The sequence below is a fragment of the Pseudophryne corroboree genome, chromosome 1 (assembly GCF_028390025.1).
Source record: "Pseudophryne corroboree isolate aPseCor3 chromosome 1, aPseCor3.hap2, whole genome shotgun sequence".
Classification (NCBI taxonomy): domain Eukaryota; kingdom Metazoa; phylum Chordata; class Amphibia; order Anura; family Myobatrachidae; genus Pseudophryne; species Pseudophryne corroboree.
Window position 1 is genome coordinate 778,324,416 of NC_086444.1, and position 19,356 is coordinate 778,343,771.

Here is a 19,356-nt window from a genome sequence, read left to right on the forward strand (position 1 = left end):
ATAAAGTTTTCGTTGTGTTACGCTCTGGCTGTTTTGGAGCACAGTAGGGAGACTCCAATGATCCTACCATTTATGGGCAACAAGTGTCTATAAGTGGTACGATTGGACCGCACGGTTGTATGTGTGACCAATAACGCAACGTGATATGAGGTCGTATATCCATGCGTAAATCTTGCCCTCATACGTGTTGTAGGGAGCACATGCAAGCGTGATTTGTGAAGGGAATTTTCTCAGGAAAATCTCTAGAGATAGGGCCTGCAACGGCTACACGTGTCTGCTAGAAGGCGGATCGGAGATACCCGGAGCAGAAGAAGTTCAGTGGAAGAGCTTTAAGGATTTCCAACGAAGTTCTGTGTTTGGTGCATTTTAGGAAGTTTTTCTGTGTTAGAAAGGTCCACAATGGCAGCCAAGTGCACAATACAGAGACGGTCGGCAGTCAGGATTCAGACTCCAGAAGCTTGCAGACCCCAAGGGTCTGCTCAGTTAGTAATGTGGGGGAAATATGGTCCCCACACTGAGACCTTTTGTGATGAATGGACACGAATGACTGCGGGTGATAAGGCACCATTTCCCGGGATAGGTAGTTTTGACTCAGAGGTGTTGCATAATTTAAGGAGAAGGATATGTCTCATTAAATCAGCAAAGAGACGAATCAAGCATTATGATTGTTTACAGTTATGGCAACAGGAAGGTGAAATGCAAAGAAATGTAACTTACATACCTAACTTTCATCTTGAGAGGAGAGACATGGCAATGGAGGGGATTGTGGTTGCGGAGAAAAGCACAAGGGTGAACAATAAAAACGCTCTTAGCAACTGTAGTATAGATGATAAGAATAAGTGTAATACATGTAACAATGCTAATTGTAATACTGTTGAATGTACAACTATTAACCCATGCAAGTCGCACCCCATGTTAAACTTTCCACAGGAACACCAACAAGAAAGTGAACCCAGAACGATGTTGGCACCTCTTCCAGAAGCCATCACACAAGACATCCAGGTGGACGCGACCCAATCGGTAAAGACTGTAAACAAACCCCCTAATGGAGGGTCAGGTGAGGTCGTGTCCACAGGTACGTATGGTATTATACATTACGCACAAACAAATGTACCTCATATTGTAGAATCAATTCAGAATGACGTTACTGGACTTAATCCTGTCAGGGTAATTGCAATACCAAATGGGAAAACTGACTCTTCAGGAGTCACCCCCGTCAGGAACATCGCCATGTACTGCCCCTTTTCCCGAACAGAATTAAGAACAATTCTGTCTGAATTTCCTGATCCCAGGAAAGACTTAGTTGCTTGTCAAAGATACATTAGAGTGCTAGGACACACTGCAGAGCCAAATAACAAAGATTGGAGGACAGTTTTGAGGGCATGTTTACCCCCCGATGATGATTCATTGAAATTTATCGCTGATTGTAAGCTAGATGAGGAAGTGCCACTAACAAACGAGTATAACCAAGATAATGTAAAAAGAATCAATCTACAGTTGAAAGAATATTTTCCTACAGTAGCAAAGTGGAATAAAATCTTTACAATAAAACAAAAAGAAGGTGAATCCGCATCAGAGTATTTTCACCGGGCTCTGCAGGATATGGCTAGGTACACTGGTATAGATGACATTGAAACTAATGTACACCACAGAGAGGTAGCTGTGTCCGTATTAATGAACAACTTAAAAGACACACTAAAAATTAGGGTACAAACTTCCATACCACATTGGAGAGGTATCTCGGTGGCGGCATTAAGAGAGTCCGCTATCGAGCATGACCGAAATATCCAAAGAACCAGGGAAGCGCAGGGAGAGCGGTTGATGGCACTGAACATCCAAGCACTAGAGGATGCATCAAGTCGACCGGAATCCCAGGCCCCTAGCACATGGAGAAAGCCAAGGATTTGTTATCATTGTAGAAGAGAAGGGCATTATGCCAGCAACTGTAATAACCCACATAAAGTCAGACCCCCTAGACCAAGAAATGAGCAAAATTATAACACACACCATTATAATCAGAGATCAGACAGGAAGAATTTTGGCCCACACCCATGAGATATAGTCAGGAAAGGTGATTATTAGGACTGATGGTAAGCCTGAGGTAACGGTTAATAAATTGGGAGGTCATTCACTAAAGACACAGGAATGACCAGGTGAAACGTTGTAAATGTATTTGTGAAGAAAAATGTTTTTCTCTCTCTCTCTATCCCCATCTCTGACGATTATTGGTAAGAATTCACACATTGCATATCCACTTGGTCCTTGCAGAAGTCTACCAAACCCCAGCATGACCTATCCGCCACAATGTATTTCTGGCCAGATACAAACAGTGGAGTAATGCAGGTGCTGGTGGGGAGGGACTGTTCAAGGAGACCATTAGACACGTAGATATGACAGCCTGATAATGCTAACAATGTTTTCTTAATGTTGAAAAATGTTTGATAAAAATGCTTCGTTTCTCGTTTCCTATTGTTGTTTGTTGTTGAGTTATGCACATGAAGCGTTCTCCCTCTCTTTTGTTTTTTTGACTCTCTCTCTCTCTTCTCACTCATGTTTTCATGGTTTAAAGATGGTATGTCACCCCTCAGTTGGACCAATGGTAATGCCAGATTTTCGCTCCTTACAGAAAGATCGTCGGTTAGGAAGGAATGTTGCATCACCAGAATGTTCATTTGGAAGACTGAAGAGACAGCACCTTTTGAGAGGACAGCAGAACAAGTAGAACAACAAGACGAGAGAACTTATTATCGTAACAAGTTCTCTCCCCCACAAACTGTTTTCTTATACCCCCTTCACAAATTTCTTCTTTTCTCCTCCTGTAAGATGGACTTGCCCCAAGAGACTGTGATATGGATTTTCATGTTGACCCTGATGTTGACCAGAGCAGTCTGTTTCGGTGAGAGTACCAGTGAGGTCAAGAAAGGATCCAGAAAGGTTCTGATGACTGAGACGGAGGTGTAAATTTCCAATAGCAACCCAATCACCAAGCAAAGGCGAGTACCGGAAACGATCCAGCAGCCATGTTATCTGTAAACATTTTTCTTTTAAGGATTTTTGGCTGAAGAAAACTGTATCTGTAGGCTCTGTAACAATGTCATTGAGGACGGGTGCATTAAGAAATGCCAATCCAGTTTTATTATCCATATGGACCGGCATCCATTGAGTGACTATCACTCCTTAGTGGGTAATGTGTTAAACAAAACAGATTGTTGGGTATGCTCTCAAGTACCTCAGGGTCATAGCAAATCAGGGCTAGTACCATTTCCTTTAACGTTAGGGGAGGTACTTGAGTTAAGTGGTGGGAGACCGGTGGACAGGAGGTTTAACATCTCCAGTCCTCCTAGTTTAAAGCTCCACCAATACCACGTGGATAGGTCCCTATTATGTTTCAACATCTCCAATCCCAGAAAGCCGGGAAATTGGGAAGTGTCATGGAGTAACCAAACCATGACCTTTTCGCATAGAGCAGATAGAATGCCTACAGATACAGAGCTTGTACGCCACATAGCAAGTAGAGGAAAATCTTTCCGGTATAGGTACACCTTAGGAAATAGAATTACGAGAGTTGGAGAAGTATCACCAGGATACTGTGCACATATCGTACAACCTGATACGTGTACTAAGCAGATGGAAGAATTAGGGTTAGGAGATTTCACATGGAAGGTGTGTAATATGGTTATGTCCTACTCCGTCCCATATGTTCTCCCCGATGATGCATATTTCATATGCGGGAGAAAGGCGTACAAGTGGCTTGCCCCAAACTCTGAAGGATTGTGTTATATTGGAAAAGTATTGCCTGAAGTAATGACTGTGTCACATGACAAAATGAAAGACATACACCGTGGTGCCCAAGCTCCTTATACTCACACCCATTACGAGCACGTTGTTAAAAGGCACCTGATAGAGAAGACAGAGCATCCGGCCTCTGATCTGATAAGTGAATCCACCGGGATTCAATTCTTAATTGCGTTAGATTTCACCCGCACCGCTAGAGGAGTGCTGAATTATAAATACATATCGGCGCTCGCAAATTTGTTAGATAATATCACTGAAATGTATGATGACACGTTTAGATATACTGGTAGGGAACTTCAAGCTTATAAAACAGAACTGGTGCAGCATAGAATGGTTCTTAATTACCTCACAGCAGTGACAGGCGGATATTGTGTTACATTGGCAACACAGTATGGTGTGAAGTGTTGCACGTATATCACGAATAGCACCGAGGATCCGGTCGAGGTCATAGACCAAAAGATGGACGATATTCTCCAATTGAAGTGGGAATTTCGCCGAAAACACAATCTCACTCTTGCTGCTGTAGGTAATGAGCTGACTGGTTGGGTGTCATGGTTGAACCCGCGAAATTGGTTCTCCGGTTTAGGAGAATGGGCCCAAGGAGTTATAATGGATGTTGGGAAGTTTCTCCTATGTATCTTAGGTGTTATCATAACGATTGGTTTGATATTTAGATGCGGTCAGGCTTTAATGAGGTGCAATCATCGTACTAGGGTAATGAGTTTAAGGAGTGAGGAAACTGTAATTCCAATGGACTTGATTTATGACCCAAATGTAGAAACAATGATGTGATGAAAATGCGATTTCTACGGTCCGTTTCTTTCACCTGTTTTTCCGTTTCCTCCAAGGTAAAAAGACCCACTTGGACGAGGAATTTGATGAGCCGATATACAGACAACAGAGGGATTAAAGAAGAAGTTTGACAACCTGATACACAGATTTTTGATGAACTATGCCATGGATCCCCAGTTTCCCTAGAAATTTTAAAATTACGCTAGCCCAACACTTTTGTAAATCTATGGACATTGACAGCTTTTGCTCGCACCTTATGGGCAAAAGCACAAAGAAGACTGCATTCAACAGACACCAAACAAGACCTCAATCGACGACTGTACATTTACCTGACATAGAATACCACCGCATTTACCGTAATTATGTCTTTTCTTCATTTCTACAACCCTCAGGTAATGACACACATAGTCGATAGGGAATACAGGCACAGATATCAGCAATCACATATCTCCCCCATTCATGTATCATCAACTAAAATGTGCTCCCCCATTTTGTTACAACCAAAGCCAAAAAGAGCTCGGTAAAGTTTGACAGCCCATCCACAGACCCGTACCACGGGATAAGAAGGAATTCACATGTATACTTCGCAATACCTCGAAGCTTGATTTAAAACACGTACGGCACGATGATACATGACCCCCAAGCACGGATTCATACACACATGCTTCTGCTATCTCACTAGGTCATACCCTTTTCCTACCATCTCCTCTCCTCCCTTACCCAACCATGTAAATGTATTAACCCCTAACATATATTTTTCTCCTTTTGAAATGTTTTCAGGAAGTGGCAGTTATTGTTGACTGCCAAAGGGTGGACTGTCAAAGTCAGAAAAATATCTCTATGCACACTACCATATTTGCACCTCACACAGGTCCGTGCTGCGCATGCGTACGCTCTCCCGTACGTGCGCATACTCACAGTCGCGGGCACCCGCAGGCGCATGGTATGCGTATTTACGGTAGAGTTTATGCGATCGTAGCGTGCGACTCAATCATTACATATTTTCACTATATAATGTATTTTGTAGATCATGGTCCCTTTGATAGATTCTGCAAGTTTGGTTAATATAGAATGTTCATGAACAGAGAAATCCCTCTTTGTTTGATACGAAGGGTCAGACAGGAGTAATACAGTGGTGTTTAGTATCCATCGGAAGAATATTTAATTAGAAATATTCCGGTGTTGGTTTGAAGCAGATCAATCGCTCGTGCGAATAGTTATGGACATAAGAAGTTTATGAACATTTACTTTATTTGCACTTTATTACCCATGCGGCGGGAAACCCAGTTTCCCTCCCACCTGAGCTGTTGGAAATAGTCACAGCCCACCTGTATGAATCAACCTATGACCTTTTGTTATAATGCGAAGCCGAATTCCTGTGTCCAATGAACAATAAGATTGTAGGGACCATTGAATTGCATTGTGTGTGGGGCATAAATAGGCAGGCCGACCATATCCAGTTCACTCTCTTCAACGGTTCTCATTGCTGATAATCGGGAGCTGGATATCGAGGCGCATGCGATCGTTTCCCCTTGTGCGTAAGTTTTCTCCGCAATCATATTGTCTTGATGTTATTGTAAACCATCTCTCTCTCCTCTCTTTTTCCCTTATTTTCCCTTGATTGTATTGTATTGTATTGTATGGTATTTCCTGTGTAGTTATCTGGTTAGTTAGTCTATGTTATATTGTAGTGTATGCTTTGTACTGTGATTCTTTTGCAAGTATAATAGTCATAATACATATAATAGGTTTTGGACCCTAAGCCCAGGTATCTGTGTATTTCTTATAGTGTTAAGTATTCCCTGAGCGTCGGTGACGCTCAAGCAGCTTTGTAGTTAATCAGGTTACACCAGGTTGCACTTACACTCTGTCACCACACTAAGGTTTACTGTATATTTCGTTGTTAAAGGTATAGATATAAAGGTTTAACGTTATAAGCGTCTGCACCGCTGGTGATCTCCTCGTGGTCCCGAGCGTCCGCTACGCTATAGCGAATCATTACGTTAGTCGGCAGCCAATAGCGTGCCTGCCTGTGATCTCTGGGCCGTAAGCGAACGTGACGCTTGAGCGTCTCGACTACGGTTGAGCGATCATTACGCAACTTGCGTACCCTTACGGTACTTCTTACGTAGATAGCGTACAGTGTTCTTAGACCTCTTAAAGTGTTTTATATACGATAAATATTTAGCTTTATCACAGGAGAACAGTGTTGGACCTAGCTCATGGTCACATCATAGCAGGATACTTAGGGGCTGAAAAGACCACTGAGAGTATTTTGCAGTAGTTCTTTTGGCCCAAGGTGTATATAAGATGTGTCTGAATATTGTTCTTCCTTCCCGAGTGCCAGTATCATGCTCCCAGACCCCATTAAAAAAAAGCCCCCTAGTGCCCATGCCTGTTATGAAGGTCCCATTTAACAGTATAGCCATGGGTCTGGTTGGGATTTTGATAAAGTCTGCCCAGGATCATCAGTATATTCTCATAATAGTAGATTATGCAGTAATGTCAACCACTATGTCAACCAAGACAATAGCTAGGGGGATGGTGCATGTTTTTATTAGGGTGGGAATACCAAGAGAAATTTTGACTGACCAAGGTACCCCTTTTATGTCTAGAATTATGAAGGAATAATGCAAATTATTTAAAGGTTCTCACCTGAGATCCTCAGTTTATCACCCCCAAATGAATGGGTTGGTAAAGAGGTTCAACAAAACCTTAAAAAGTATGCTGAAAATGGTTGGTGATAAGGATGGGAAAAATTGGGATTACTTTTTGCCATATTTGATGCTGGCTGTATGAGACGTGCCTTAGTCTTCTATGGGATTCTCTCCTTTTGATCTTTTGTATAGGAGACATCCCAGAGGGTTGCTAGATGTTGATAAAGAGACATGGGAAGGGTATCCAACACCCTATAAAAGTTTAATTGAACATCAGAGAGTATATAACTGGAAGGGACATGTACGTACATTTTCCCCTGGGAATAGAATTCTTGTTTTGACATCCAATGTGGAAAGCAAGTTTTTGGCTAAAGTGCAAGTTCCATTTGAGATCAGGGAGACCGTTAATGAGGTTAACTATAAAGTGTACCAACCAGGCAAAATGAAGCCTGAACAAATTTACTATGTTAACCTAAATAAATCCTGGAAGGATAAGATAGCCCTGTCAGCTGAACCTTGCTCAAGAGTAAATTAAAGCCCTACTGTTCCCAAAGTAAAAGTGTCTGAGATACTGGGAGTCATTCCAACCCGTTCGCATGCAGCGGTTCTTCGCTGCGGTGCACACGGGTCTGGAATGCGCATGCGCGGTGAGCAAGGCTACGACACCGGTTACGAAGGCGCCCGCAAGAAGATTGACAGAAGGAAGGCGTTCCAGGGCATCACCTGTCCTTTGGCGGCCGTTTTCGGGGAGTGGTAAGGAAAATGCTGGTGTGTCCAGGAGAACAAAGGGCAGATGTCTGACGCCAAAGCCGGCCTCATCATCGCTGAGATCGTCGCACAGGGTAAGTATGTCCAGGGCTAGTCTACTTTTACGTAGGCGGGGATTAGTTGATCGCACCAGCAGCAAAAAGTTGCTGGCTGCGATCAACTCGGAATGACCACTACTGTCAGCTACTCAAATGAACAAGGCTAAATAATTCCTCATTATTAGCAATAAGATCAGCTATTTTAGTTCCTTGAATACTGAAGATCAATTTGAGATTAAAACTTATATTAATTGTAAAACCTCTTTTGTGATTTACATCTTGCAATGTAGTTGTGACCTTATTTACATCGGTAGAACTATGAGAAGTCTAAAAATCTGATTCCTTGAGCACAAAAGAAATATTATAAAGAAGTCTTGTGTCAATGGAATCTCAAAACATTTTGTGGAACATCACACTGGCAACCCCAAGAGTCTCACTCTAATGGGGATTGAATGGATCAAACCTACTGCAAGAGGGGGGGGATAGGTATAGGAAATTATGTTTACCTGAAAACTTTTGGATCCACACATTGAGGACCCTCGTCCCAGAGGGACTCAATGAGTATATTGAGTTAGATCCCTAATATATCTTAATGTTGTTAATGTTCTATAGGTCACATCTTCTAGTTATCTTATAATTCTCTTCTTCTAGTTATTAATAATTATTGTTGACCAATATACACTTGGTCAACAAAATATTGTGATAAGTCAGCTGACTCACAAATTCCTGTACACTATTTTCATTTTACATTGTGAAATTACAAGATAATCATCAGATGAATTATATGAAATATGGGGATATTAGTATATACATAGGATTTGGAAAAATTGTATAAATGTGAAAGTGTAATCAGGTGGAATATAATTATAATCATGGCTTTATTAATTCATTAGATGAATCGTATAAAATACGGGGATATCAGTATACACACAAAATCTGTAAAAATGTAATCATGTGGAATACAATTATGGTGTACGAATATGTTTATTTATTTATTTTTGTCTTCATGAACTTATACTATGGAGAGTTCTTATTGAAATAATATTTAAATATAATGGACAATATTATGTCTTGCCAATATATTTAAGAAATTACGAAATGCATAGTAAGGAAGAGGTTAATCTTAAAACTGTCCATTATATGAGTTCATTTATTCTATGAGTAATTATATCAGGCATCTTCACCCTGGGGTTCTTTTTATGTATGTTTGTATGTACTAATTTATGTATATTTGTATTTCTTTATTATAATTTATATTTTGCTATTATATTAGACTCTAGTTAAAAAGATTGTGGGTATACTAAATTATAGTGAATTCATATATTGATATTGAGTTGTAGACTTGTTTCTTAGATCCTATGTAGGTGTGGTGAAAATTGAATCTGATTAAAATCACTCCCCTGGAATTAATACAGGTGTGTGGAATTCATCGTATAAAAAGGTCTACTTTGAGTAGAAGGAGTACTACCTATGGAAAAAGTCACAGTAAGTGGTGAAATGCATCTAGGACTCCTTCTCTACAACAGTTCTGAGCACCGGGTATCTGACTATCTACTGGTCCTTCCATTTCTACAGTGCCGGTCCATCACTATAACGCTGGCTCCCTGGATGGCGTCTGTTAGCCGCGTCTAGCACTGCATGCAATATAGGACAGCGGTCCGTTCATCACTGCAGTGCCATCTCCCATTACACAGTCAGACAGCATCATCCAACGCTGCCTTTGGACAAGGACATCAGCCACTGCCATTAATGAGCCATTCTGGCCCCTGTTTGAGGATACAAGCCGCCTACACTAACCAGCTGTTCCGACTCGAGGACGCTCGGTCGACTTCTAAGCAGTGGTCCCCATCCAAACATGTTAATTGCTCTCCCCAGCCAGATATCTCGGGTTCTGTCTGACGTAAGGTGCCCAAACACCTAAAGATTTATCTTCCAATCTAGCTGATTGGAACGAAAATCTGGTAATGGATGGGAGCAAATGGCAGTTGACCATTTGAAATGGTCAACTGTCATTTGCTCCCATCCATGTCATTTGCTCCCATCTATTACAAGATTTTCATTCCAACCAGCCAGATTGGAAGAAAAATCTTTAGGTGTATAGGCACATATAGAGTTTCTCTGATGGTATAGTCCAAAAGCTGGGACTCTCCCCTTTTGGTGGACACTGGCAGCTTGTCTCTACTATTCCCAAAACCAGGTATATCAGCCTTCCAGCAGCTGGTCCCTGGTCCAGATCCACATGCCTGGTATCAGTTTTATATATTCATTGGTGGATTGCTCTGGCTTCTGAACTCTGATCCCCAAGTCCCCAGTACTTCCTGAAAGGTGTGACTCTGTAGTGTTTTACTCAAGTGAAAGCTAAGAAATATATTTCCGGGAACTGGAGATATCTGCAGTCAAGCAAGCTGCCCTCCCACTGGAAAATTATGAATATTAAGCCGACTCCACTATCCACCCTGCCCCTGTATATTAAGCCCTGCCCTACCACCCTGTAAGTCATGTACCAGGGCCCCTTCATTCAGCTCAATGCTCCTTCTACAGTTTAGTATTCTCCCTCCCTCCACACCTCTCACCATCTTTGCAGTAAAGGAGTAATTATCAGAAATTACTGCTCCAGGTCTTACATGCTGAGCGGAAGAGAGAACACTACCTACCGCCTACAGGACATCAAAGCTGCCACAGATAGCACCTCCCACCCCTACCGCTGCAGGATGGGTAGGGGCCCCAGTGTATTGCTTTACCAAGATGCCTACACTGCTGTTAAGTTGGCCCTGCTTATACTAGTTGCCAAAGTGGGACAAATGTTTTCAGCTGGTCAGAAAACATTCTTATTGGTCCAGCTCTGCACTCCATTAATTCTGTGCTTTAGCTCACCTCTTCCAGGTATGTGGAACGCATGACGCAATCCAGATTATGTCATTTCCGTGTAGACGCGTTTCCAGGTCTGCATTAATACAGCATAGATACTGTGTCTCCTATTAAACGATCTAGTTGTTGAAACACATCATGCATTCCACGGCCCGAACCCGGAGCCTTCACAAAGTTTAGACAAACAGTACCTACTTGAAAATGGGGAGAACAACATATACTGTAGAAACTATGCATTAAAAGTCATACATAAAAGAATTATTCCTCTAAAAAATATTTTAATTCAAAGTTGGGGTTCAAGCCTCTGGGAATTAGTATTCCCAGGTTGGACACCCACCTCATAGATAGAATATTTTTAAGATATCTTGATTTCCAATTCGGAATTATTTGTTCTATTGCCCAAAAAGAGGCAATCTTCCTAGCATCACAGTTGTGGCTTTTTTAAAGAAACTGACTAGATAGCATTCCCTTAGACCAATTTCAACAGCTTAAGAGGAATTGCTCGCAGCCATCAGTCTTGGAGTCACAAATAAGTGATTTAAAAGATTGTTTTATTAAAAAGGAATATAAAAATGAGACTCTTCATTTAGCAATAGAAAAAGTCTCAAACATTAATAGGGAAGACCTCTTAAAAATGAAAATGAAGAAGGCCAATACCGACGATAAATTTAAATGGGCGTTTATCACACAATATGGCCAATACCATAAGAAAGTAGAGGGTATAATAAAAATAAATTGTCATTTATTAGAAAAAGATAAAACGCTGAAAAATTATTTACCAGATAAATCGTCTTTTATATATAGAAATACACCAACTATTAGGAATAAGCTACTTAAAAGTACATTAAGAGAAGATAAAAGTGGTAGCACCTGTAATATAGGTTTCCACAGATTTGGGAATTGTCTGCCTTGCCGCACTACCTTTAATAACCCAAAAAAACTGACAGAATTCAAACATGGGGACAAATAGTATAATAGTATAAGTATAGGGTTAAACAATTCCTTACTTGTGATTCCAGAAATGTGGTATATATCATTAAATGTGTATGTGGAGTGTGGACTGCTATATGTGAAAAAAAATCAAGGTGGTTGAAAACCTGTAGAGCAGAATACATATATATAATATCAAAAAAGCACTTGACACACATTCTGTGTCAAGTCATTTTAAAAAAAGCCACAACTGTGATGCTAGGAAGATTGCCTCTGTTTGAGCAATAGATCAAATAATTCCGAATTGGAAATGAAGAGAACTTGAAAATATTCTATCTAGGGCAGAAATGAGGTGGGTGTTCAACCTGGGAACACTAATTCCCAAAGGTTTGAACGTCGACTTTGAATTAAAAAATTTTTTTTGGAGGAATAATTTTTTTATGTATGACTTTTAATGCATAGTTTCTAAAGTATACGTTGTTCTCAGCATTTTCATGTAGACGCTGTTTGTCTAAACTTTGTGGAAGCTCCGGTTTGCGGGCCGTGGAATGCATGATGTGTTCCAACAACTAGATAGGAGAAACAGTATCTACGCTGTTTTAACGTACACCGGAGGTTGTGGAACAAATGGAGAGTTACACCTATCTGGAAGCGCGTATACATGGAAATGACGCAATCGGGATCGCCTCATACATTCCATATACCTGGATTGGAAGCGGTGAGTTAAAACACGGAATTAATGAAGTTCAGAGCCGGACCAATAAGAATGTTTTCTGACCAGATGCAAACAGTTGTCCTACTTTGAGGACTAGTTTAAGTATATGGACTTTTAATGGAGACAGACATCCATGGCCTGAAGAAGGGAAACCGATACGCGTCACTCACTGAGGAAGCCTATTGTGGATCAAGCCTATACACCTTTTCCTGAGAATTCTTTGGACCTGCTTGTTAGGGTAAACCGGGACTTTAACTATGCGCTGGTCTGATTTATGCTCAGACACATAATCATCTGGTAGGCATATATATCCACTGGGTTTTCCCATTTTTTTCTATAACTGTTTTTCAAAATGTGTTTTTTCAAATGTGTTTTTTATAGTGTGTATTAAATTTATTTTAAAAACGTTATCACACTATGGGATATATATTTTCTTCTATATAATAGTTTGGAGTCTGGAAGTGGATTTCCATAATAAAGAGATTTGACATACTGCTGTTGCTCACTAACCTTAACCCTATCCTTTCCATTATTCTTGCTGTACTCACCTCATTTGATTTAGGGGAAACACCAAAAGGGGAGAAGAGGTGTCATATTTACATCACCTCACTATGGTGCATAGTGCATATGTTATAAAATGTGTCATATGTAACAATCTACACTATGATTTGCGTTTTCATTTTATACTGAGGGAGAAAGAGGAATGCCATTTCCATCAATATTCTTCACAAGTGTTCTAAGTACTGAAAGAACGGTGATATCTTTCTTTGGATGCTGCACTAATGACTTTGTATGGGTGCGCTCTATTAAGTACTGTATCTATATTGTTACATATCTACTGTTTGTTATGTGAACAACACTGCATAACTTCCAAATATATGGAAGATGTATATAATATACTATTACAAGACAAGAGGAATTGAATGTAATTTTATAAGCGTAATTTACTTTCTTTACTGAAAAACTTAGATTGACATTTAATTAAAATGTCTGGTCCAACTTGCTGTAACTAATGTTACATGTAATGAGTGATTAAATGTAACAGCCTTTGTTACAATATAATTTTCTGCTTCTCTATATAGTTTATGTAAAGAGAATTTTCTTTAGTATAGCACTAAAAATGATTATGTTGGTATATTTATTAAAATGAAATACCATGAGTTTAAGCAGTATTTAATATTTATTGAATGGCAACTATTCCCTTACAATAGCAATAGTCCTACATAAGATTATGTTTATATAAATAGTTAAATGATGTACTATAAATTTCCAGTTATATCTATGCTTAATAGTTATCAAAATAGGCACGTTTTTATAACTAATATTACATAATATGACTGTTACACAAAGAATATAGATTATTCTCTGTGCAGTATAACAATAAACATTTAACACAACGTAATATAACACTGCATCCAGAGTAATAATGTTTGCCATGCAATTTACGTGACTAGTGCCTCAGCACTAAATCCGTGCTTATGATGTCAATGTCATCCTTCTCAGGAAAAACATAATAATCCTGTAAGACCCAGACCACATTTTCTTTTCAACTGTTGTACAGTAAGATAGTTGTCGTTACTGATACTTATAATGTTACCCCTTTAACTGTGGGGTACTTTACTACTACAAAATAGTTCACAGGTGGAACTGTGACCTAAGGACCTTATTCAGTATCAGTTGCAGTTTTGCGTTCTCATCAATACAATGTGATCACATATCCTAGGCTGCACATGCTCAGAAATGGCCCTGCGCATACACACTGGCCTGAAAATCGTCAAGATGCAATCGCATCGCAGTAGCAACTGCTATTGAATAAGGCCCTTAGATTCAACTTCTTGGGTATTGGGTGCGTTTGTACTAATGGTGGTCACATATCATGCATTATACAATAATTGGGCCAAAACAAAACTTCAAAAATTGTGAACAATTTCTGTGTTGACTATTTTTCTGTCAACCATTTTTGTGTCAACTATTGTCACATTAACCTTTTCAAGCTGTCGACCTTTAATGGTCTGAACAAATGTAATGATCTTAAGCAGTTTAGTTACTTTATTTCAGTGGGTATCATGTTCTGAAATTGAACCCAAAATATTATTCTACTATATAATTGTCAAGACATACTGGGTGATGACTCCTTATAAGCCCCTTCACCCCAGCACACAGTCTGCCACAGAGCAGTGTAATCCTGGGAGCCAGCTCACACCACAGTGCCAATACCTTATACATACAGCATGGGGTATATCTGTTAAATGCAACAAGAGCGTATGTTTCATGTATGAGGTCCTCTAACTATTACTTGCTCTGTCTTTGCAAACAAAAAAATATGAAAGCACAAAAAAAGTCCAAAGGGGTCCTTGTCCCTTGCCCTCAAAGGACCATCACCCTACCAATGCTTCCACCTTTTGTATATTTTAAAATTTCAGAATTTCATTAAAAAATATATATATATCTACAATTTTCTAGAGCCCATTGTATTTTCAAACTTGAATTGCTTTACCCTAGTAGGTTTCTAAAAGAGGACAAAGTATTAGATAACATTTATTTAGCGTATGCTACTGACTTAAATACACATGTAACGTTAGTTACCATTCAACAGATGAGCTGTTTTATTAAATAGCCATCAATGATAAACATTGAAGTATTGGATAGTTGTCCAGAATCCTCATAAACCTTATAGTATCTAAAACGACACATTTTACAGAGCTGAAGGAAATTAATTCATGTTTTATAACTAACGTTACAAGTTAGTTATAGTGATGTCCACCTTCAACATTCAGCTTCAAACACTGATTGCTCTTGCATATGAACACATGTGGTCAACCAACATATACTAATAGTAACACCACCTAGTGATAAATTGTGGAACTCCCATTTGCAATGTGGGAAGATCAAACATTAAATTGCATCCCTTATCAAAATTTTCTTCTTTAGAATAATGTTAACTTTACATAATGTTCTCTCTACATAATAATGTAGATACCAATATTATATTTATGATTAATGTTGCTACATCTATGACCTATTTTGTGGGACACAGAAAATGAATATTGAAGAAATTAATTTTTTTACCAAATTTGTCCTCTTTTTTGTGAAATGGCTCAAAGCCGATGCCAGGATCCTGATGTTCAAATTTCTGGCATTGTTGAGTAGAGGGTATTTCCCCAGCTCCCTTATCCCTAACCCTAACCCTCTGGTCCTAGTGCCAAAACCTAACCTCCCCCTTTAGAGCCTGGACCTAACCACCCGCTGGAGGTGCTGAAACCTAACCTCCCATCCCTGCTGCCTAAACCTAACCATCCCCCCCCCCCCCCAGAGCCAGACCCTAACCTCCCCCTGTGGTGCCTACCCCTAACCCTTCCTCCATGTTGCCTAAACCCACCCCCGTTCCCATCCCTAAACCTAACCTGGCGGCTGGTCTAATATTTAGTATGCTTGTTGTTGGGATTCTGACGTCAGTCTCTTGCACCTTTTGGAGTTCTGGTGTCAGGATTCCAACGGGGTCAGGATTCAGGGATCCTGACAGCCAACATATTCACTGCATTCCTTAAATACATCCCAATAAGTGATGCTGGTGGGCCCACTTCGGGGATAATTGAATAGCCCATGTAATCCATTAGCCCGTATTAAATGACCACGGCTAATTGAATTCCCCCTTAGATACACAGTCATCATCATTGCAAGTGAGCAACTGCACTAGCTTTCTTCTTGGTATAAGAGATCCTTCTCAAAACAGGAGCGTCTTTGTGTACGCCCACTGCATCTTACAATTATCTTTATTTTTAAGGCACCAGAAAGTTTTTGCAGCACCATACACAGATAATACATAATAACAATAACTTGCCACATCATAAATATAATACAGTATAAAAATTACATACTTATGGAGAAAATACAACTATAAAATGGTAGACTAAGTAGAACAAGGACACAGGGCTGTGGTAGAGCAACCAGTATCCTGTAGGGCATTCGGTAGTAGGTTGAAGGGAGGGAAACAGTTTGGCACTCAACAAGCCTATATACAAGGTAAGCATCTCTAAATGGAATTTAAAACAATAGAATTGGAGCACTGCCGGCATGAATAGTGCAATAGGAAGGAGGCCGCAACCAGCAAGAGCTTACATACAAAGGGGATTGCTCACAATAGCACTGGCAGGCAGCTCTAGGCAACCTGTGATGTCACTAATGGCTTGTTTAATTGTTGAGCCCATAAAATGCAGAGTACTGCAGGAAATAAGTGTATTGATCCTGTGAGAAACAGTGATCTGTTTACTGCTTATAATGTAAGTGTGAACAGGTTGTTGTAATATGGTGTAAAGAGGGCAGTATAGGACAGCCAAATGCCACAGACTTAAAGTAAGATAATGGAATGAGAAGTACCCCCCGATAGCATATATTGAAGTAGAAATTTAAAGGGCCATACACATGTAGCGATGTGTGCTTAAATTCTAAGCAATCTGACTTGATTGCTGAAAAATGTAGCACACATATCTCCATGTGTATGCCCCATAGCACTTGCGATGCCTGGCCCCGTGTGTCGCTATCGCTGACTGTAGATTGGCCTGCATGCAGGCACAATCTAGTTAGATCGCTCACTTCACCGCTGTGTGTTGAGAGGGTCAGAGATGTGTGCTGAGTGTTCTGTGCTAGATCGCTCAGCACACATCTCTGTACACATCACTTCGTGTGTAACCCCTATAAGACTCCAGTTAAACTGACCTGGAAAGATTATGAGGATGAACACACATATACTGTATATGAAATTAAGTTATATACATAAAGATAATTACCTTTAAAGTTAATTATTATTCCACATGTGACTATTTGTCCAAGTGTGAATATATAACCGAGTGATTTCATTGGAAAAATAGTTTTTAAACAGATAAGGAAATGTACAACACAAACCTCCAAATAGAGATCCTTTCAATGTACGACCTGGGATGAGCAACATTGGAGGAAATGAAATTTTATCAGTTGGAGATGTCACACCAATCACCACAGTGACTCCACTGGCACAGTAAGTGGATTCAAGCGCAGAATTCTGAAAATAGTTTAAAAAAATTGTTTTATCATATTATTGTTCTATTTGTAAGATCATTAATGTAAGGGACAGAGGGCACATATGTTAAATAATAAGGAATATAAGGGCAAGTATGCATTTAGTGTAACCCTATCTCTGGCTATTAAATTACTGATAATTATGTACCATGTGCCTCCACCCAAACTTTTATTCTACTTTGTAGTATTAATAGAAAAGGGCTCAGTTTGGGATAACCCTACACAACTATGTATTTTTTCTCTTACAGGAAGAATCAATGTTTTGGGTTACCAATTGATTTGAGTCGCTATAAGCATAGCATTCAGGTAAGTATCATATACAGTACACATCAGACTTTAAATAAGCTTATTTACTAATATCTACTGAATTACCATATACTCATACAATTTACATTTCATTGCAACTTGTATTAATGACATGACAGATTTAATACAATGTACCATAAAATAACGAATTCACCAAACCCGCATTCTCCTCACAATCCCCCTATTCCCAAAGTCTCATCCAGTTGCTAACTGCAGTTAGTATAGAAAGTTGTTATGTATATATATATATATATATATATATATATATATATATATATATAGCTAGTGAATCCTTTCCTGACATACACAGGGTTTTACCACTGAATATATATATATATATATATATATATATATATATATATATATATTTATTCTGTCTTAAAGAAGGAGAACTCCTGAGAGGATGAAACTTTAGACTGATGCCATCAAGTAACAGTTAAATAGCTACTATTTGGTAACTATATATGTGGTTCCAAAAGTTCCTTTCCTTGAAGAGCAAGTGTAGCCGTTACAGATGAATGTATCCAATCCTTGTACTAACCCTTTTCAGAAGTTATAATAATCCCCACTAGCTGTCACTGTTCTCTTACTTTAAAACTCACTGGACTGAGAAGTTAATATTATAGAGTCCCAGTTCATAGTCTGTGAATTACTAGCTGTGCGCAATAAGGATAATTATAGTCTAAATTAAGTGATCTATTCCTTTCTCCTTTTTCGGTATTAAAGATCACCTTACCTCTTGTTTCATAAAAGTGTCTGACCTTCTCACTGATAAATATTAGGGAACAAGCAACAGTCCCAGAGTTCACTTAGTTAATTATTCCCATAAACTGCTGGAAATTAGCCTTTTCATCCTAAGCTAATATAGAGGTGTAATAAGGTGATAAGCCACAGTGAGAAGTTAGGAAATTCCCATTAAAGTCTATCCTTTTCTTAAACCACCAGTCTATTGATTGTATATGCTACACTGGTGGTGTGGATGCAGTGTTGGGCATATTTCACAGAAGTGAGACACCTTCAGCCACAGCTCCAGCTAGTGGCCAATCACTATCCAGTTTGGCTCTGCCCCCTGCTCACCAATTGGATGACTTCAGATCGCTCTCGTCACACAGCACTTCCCCGCTCTCATGCTCAGCTAGGAGGCTGGTGTGGACTGCTGCTTTCACCCTCAATTTGCCTCCATTCACAGCACTCCCCCACTCTCATGCTTAGCTAGGAGGCTGAGGACAAAGAGGGACGGCTGGGTGACTCAGGTGATTTCAGTGACGCTGCCTTTCTACCTCCCGCTGGCCGCTTTACATTAGGCTGGATTCGGGCTGTATTAGGTGGCCACTCCTACATTCTCCCTGCTAGCCATTTACATCGGGGTCCGGTGCCACGTCCTCTGATAGCCACGCCTCCCGCTCTCTGCCTCCTTGTAGCGGCTTCCTTG

General features: G+C 39.8%; 1 protein-coding gene across 7 annotated transcripts in view; it reads right to left on the bottom strand.

Moving 5' to 3' along the window:
- Positions 1 to 19,356, bottom strand: part of LOC134910135 (NADP-dependent alcohol dehydrogenase-like) — a 465,879-nt gene that overhangs the window by 21,517 nt on the left and 425,006 nt on the right. For all 7 annotated transcript variants that reach the window (XM_063917876.1, XM_063917830.1, XM_063917821.1 and 4 more), the window contains one exon: positions 17,466 to 17,601. In XM_063917876.1, coding sequence (XP_063773946.1) covers positions 17,466 to 17,601 — 136 coding nt within the window. The remainder of the gene's footprint in view (positions 1 to 17,465; positions 17,602 to 19,356) is intronic.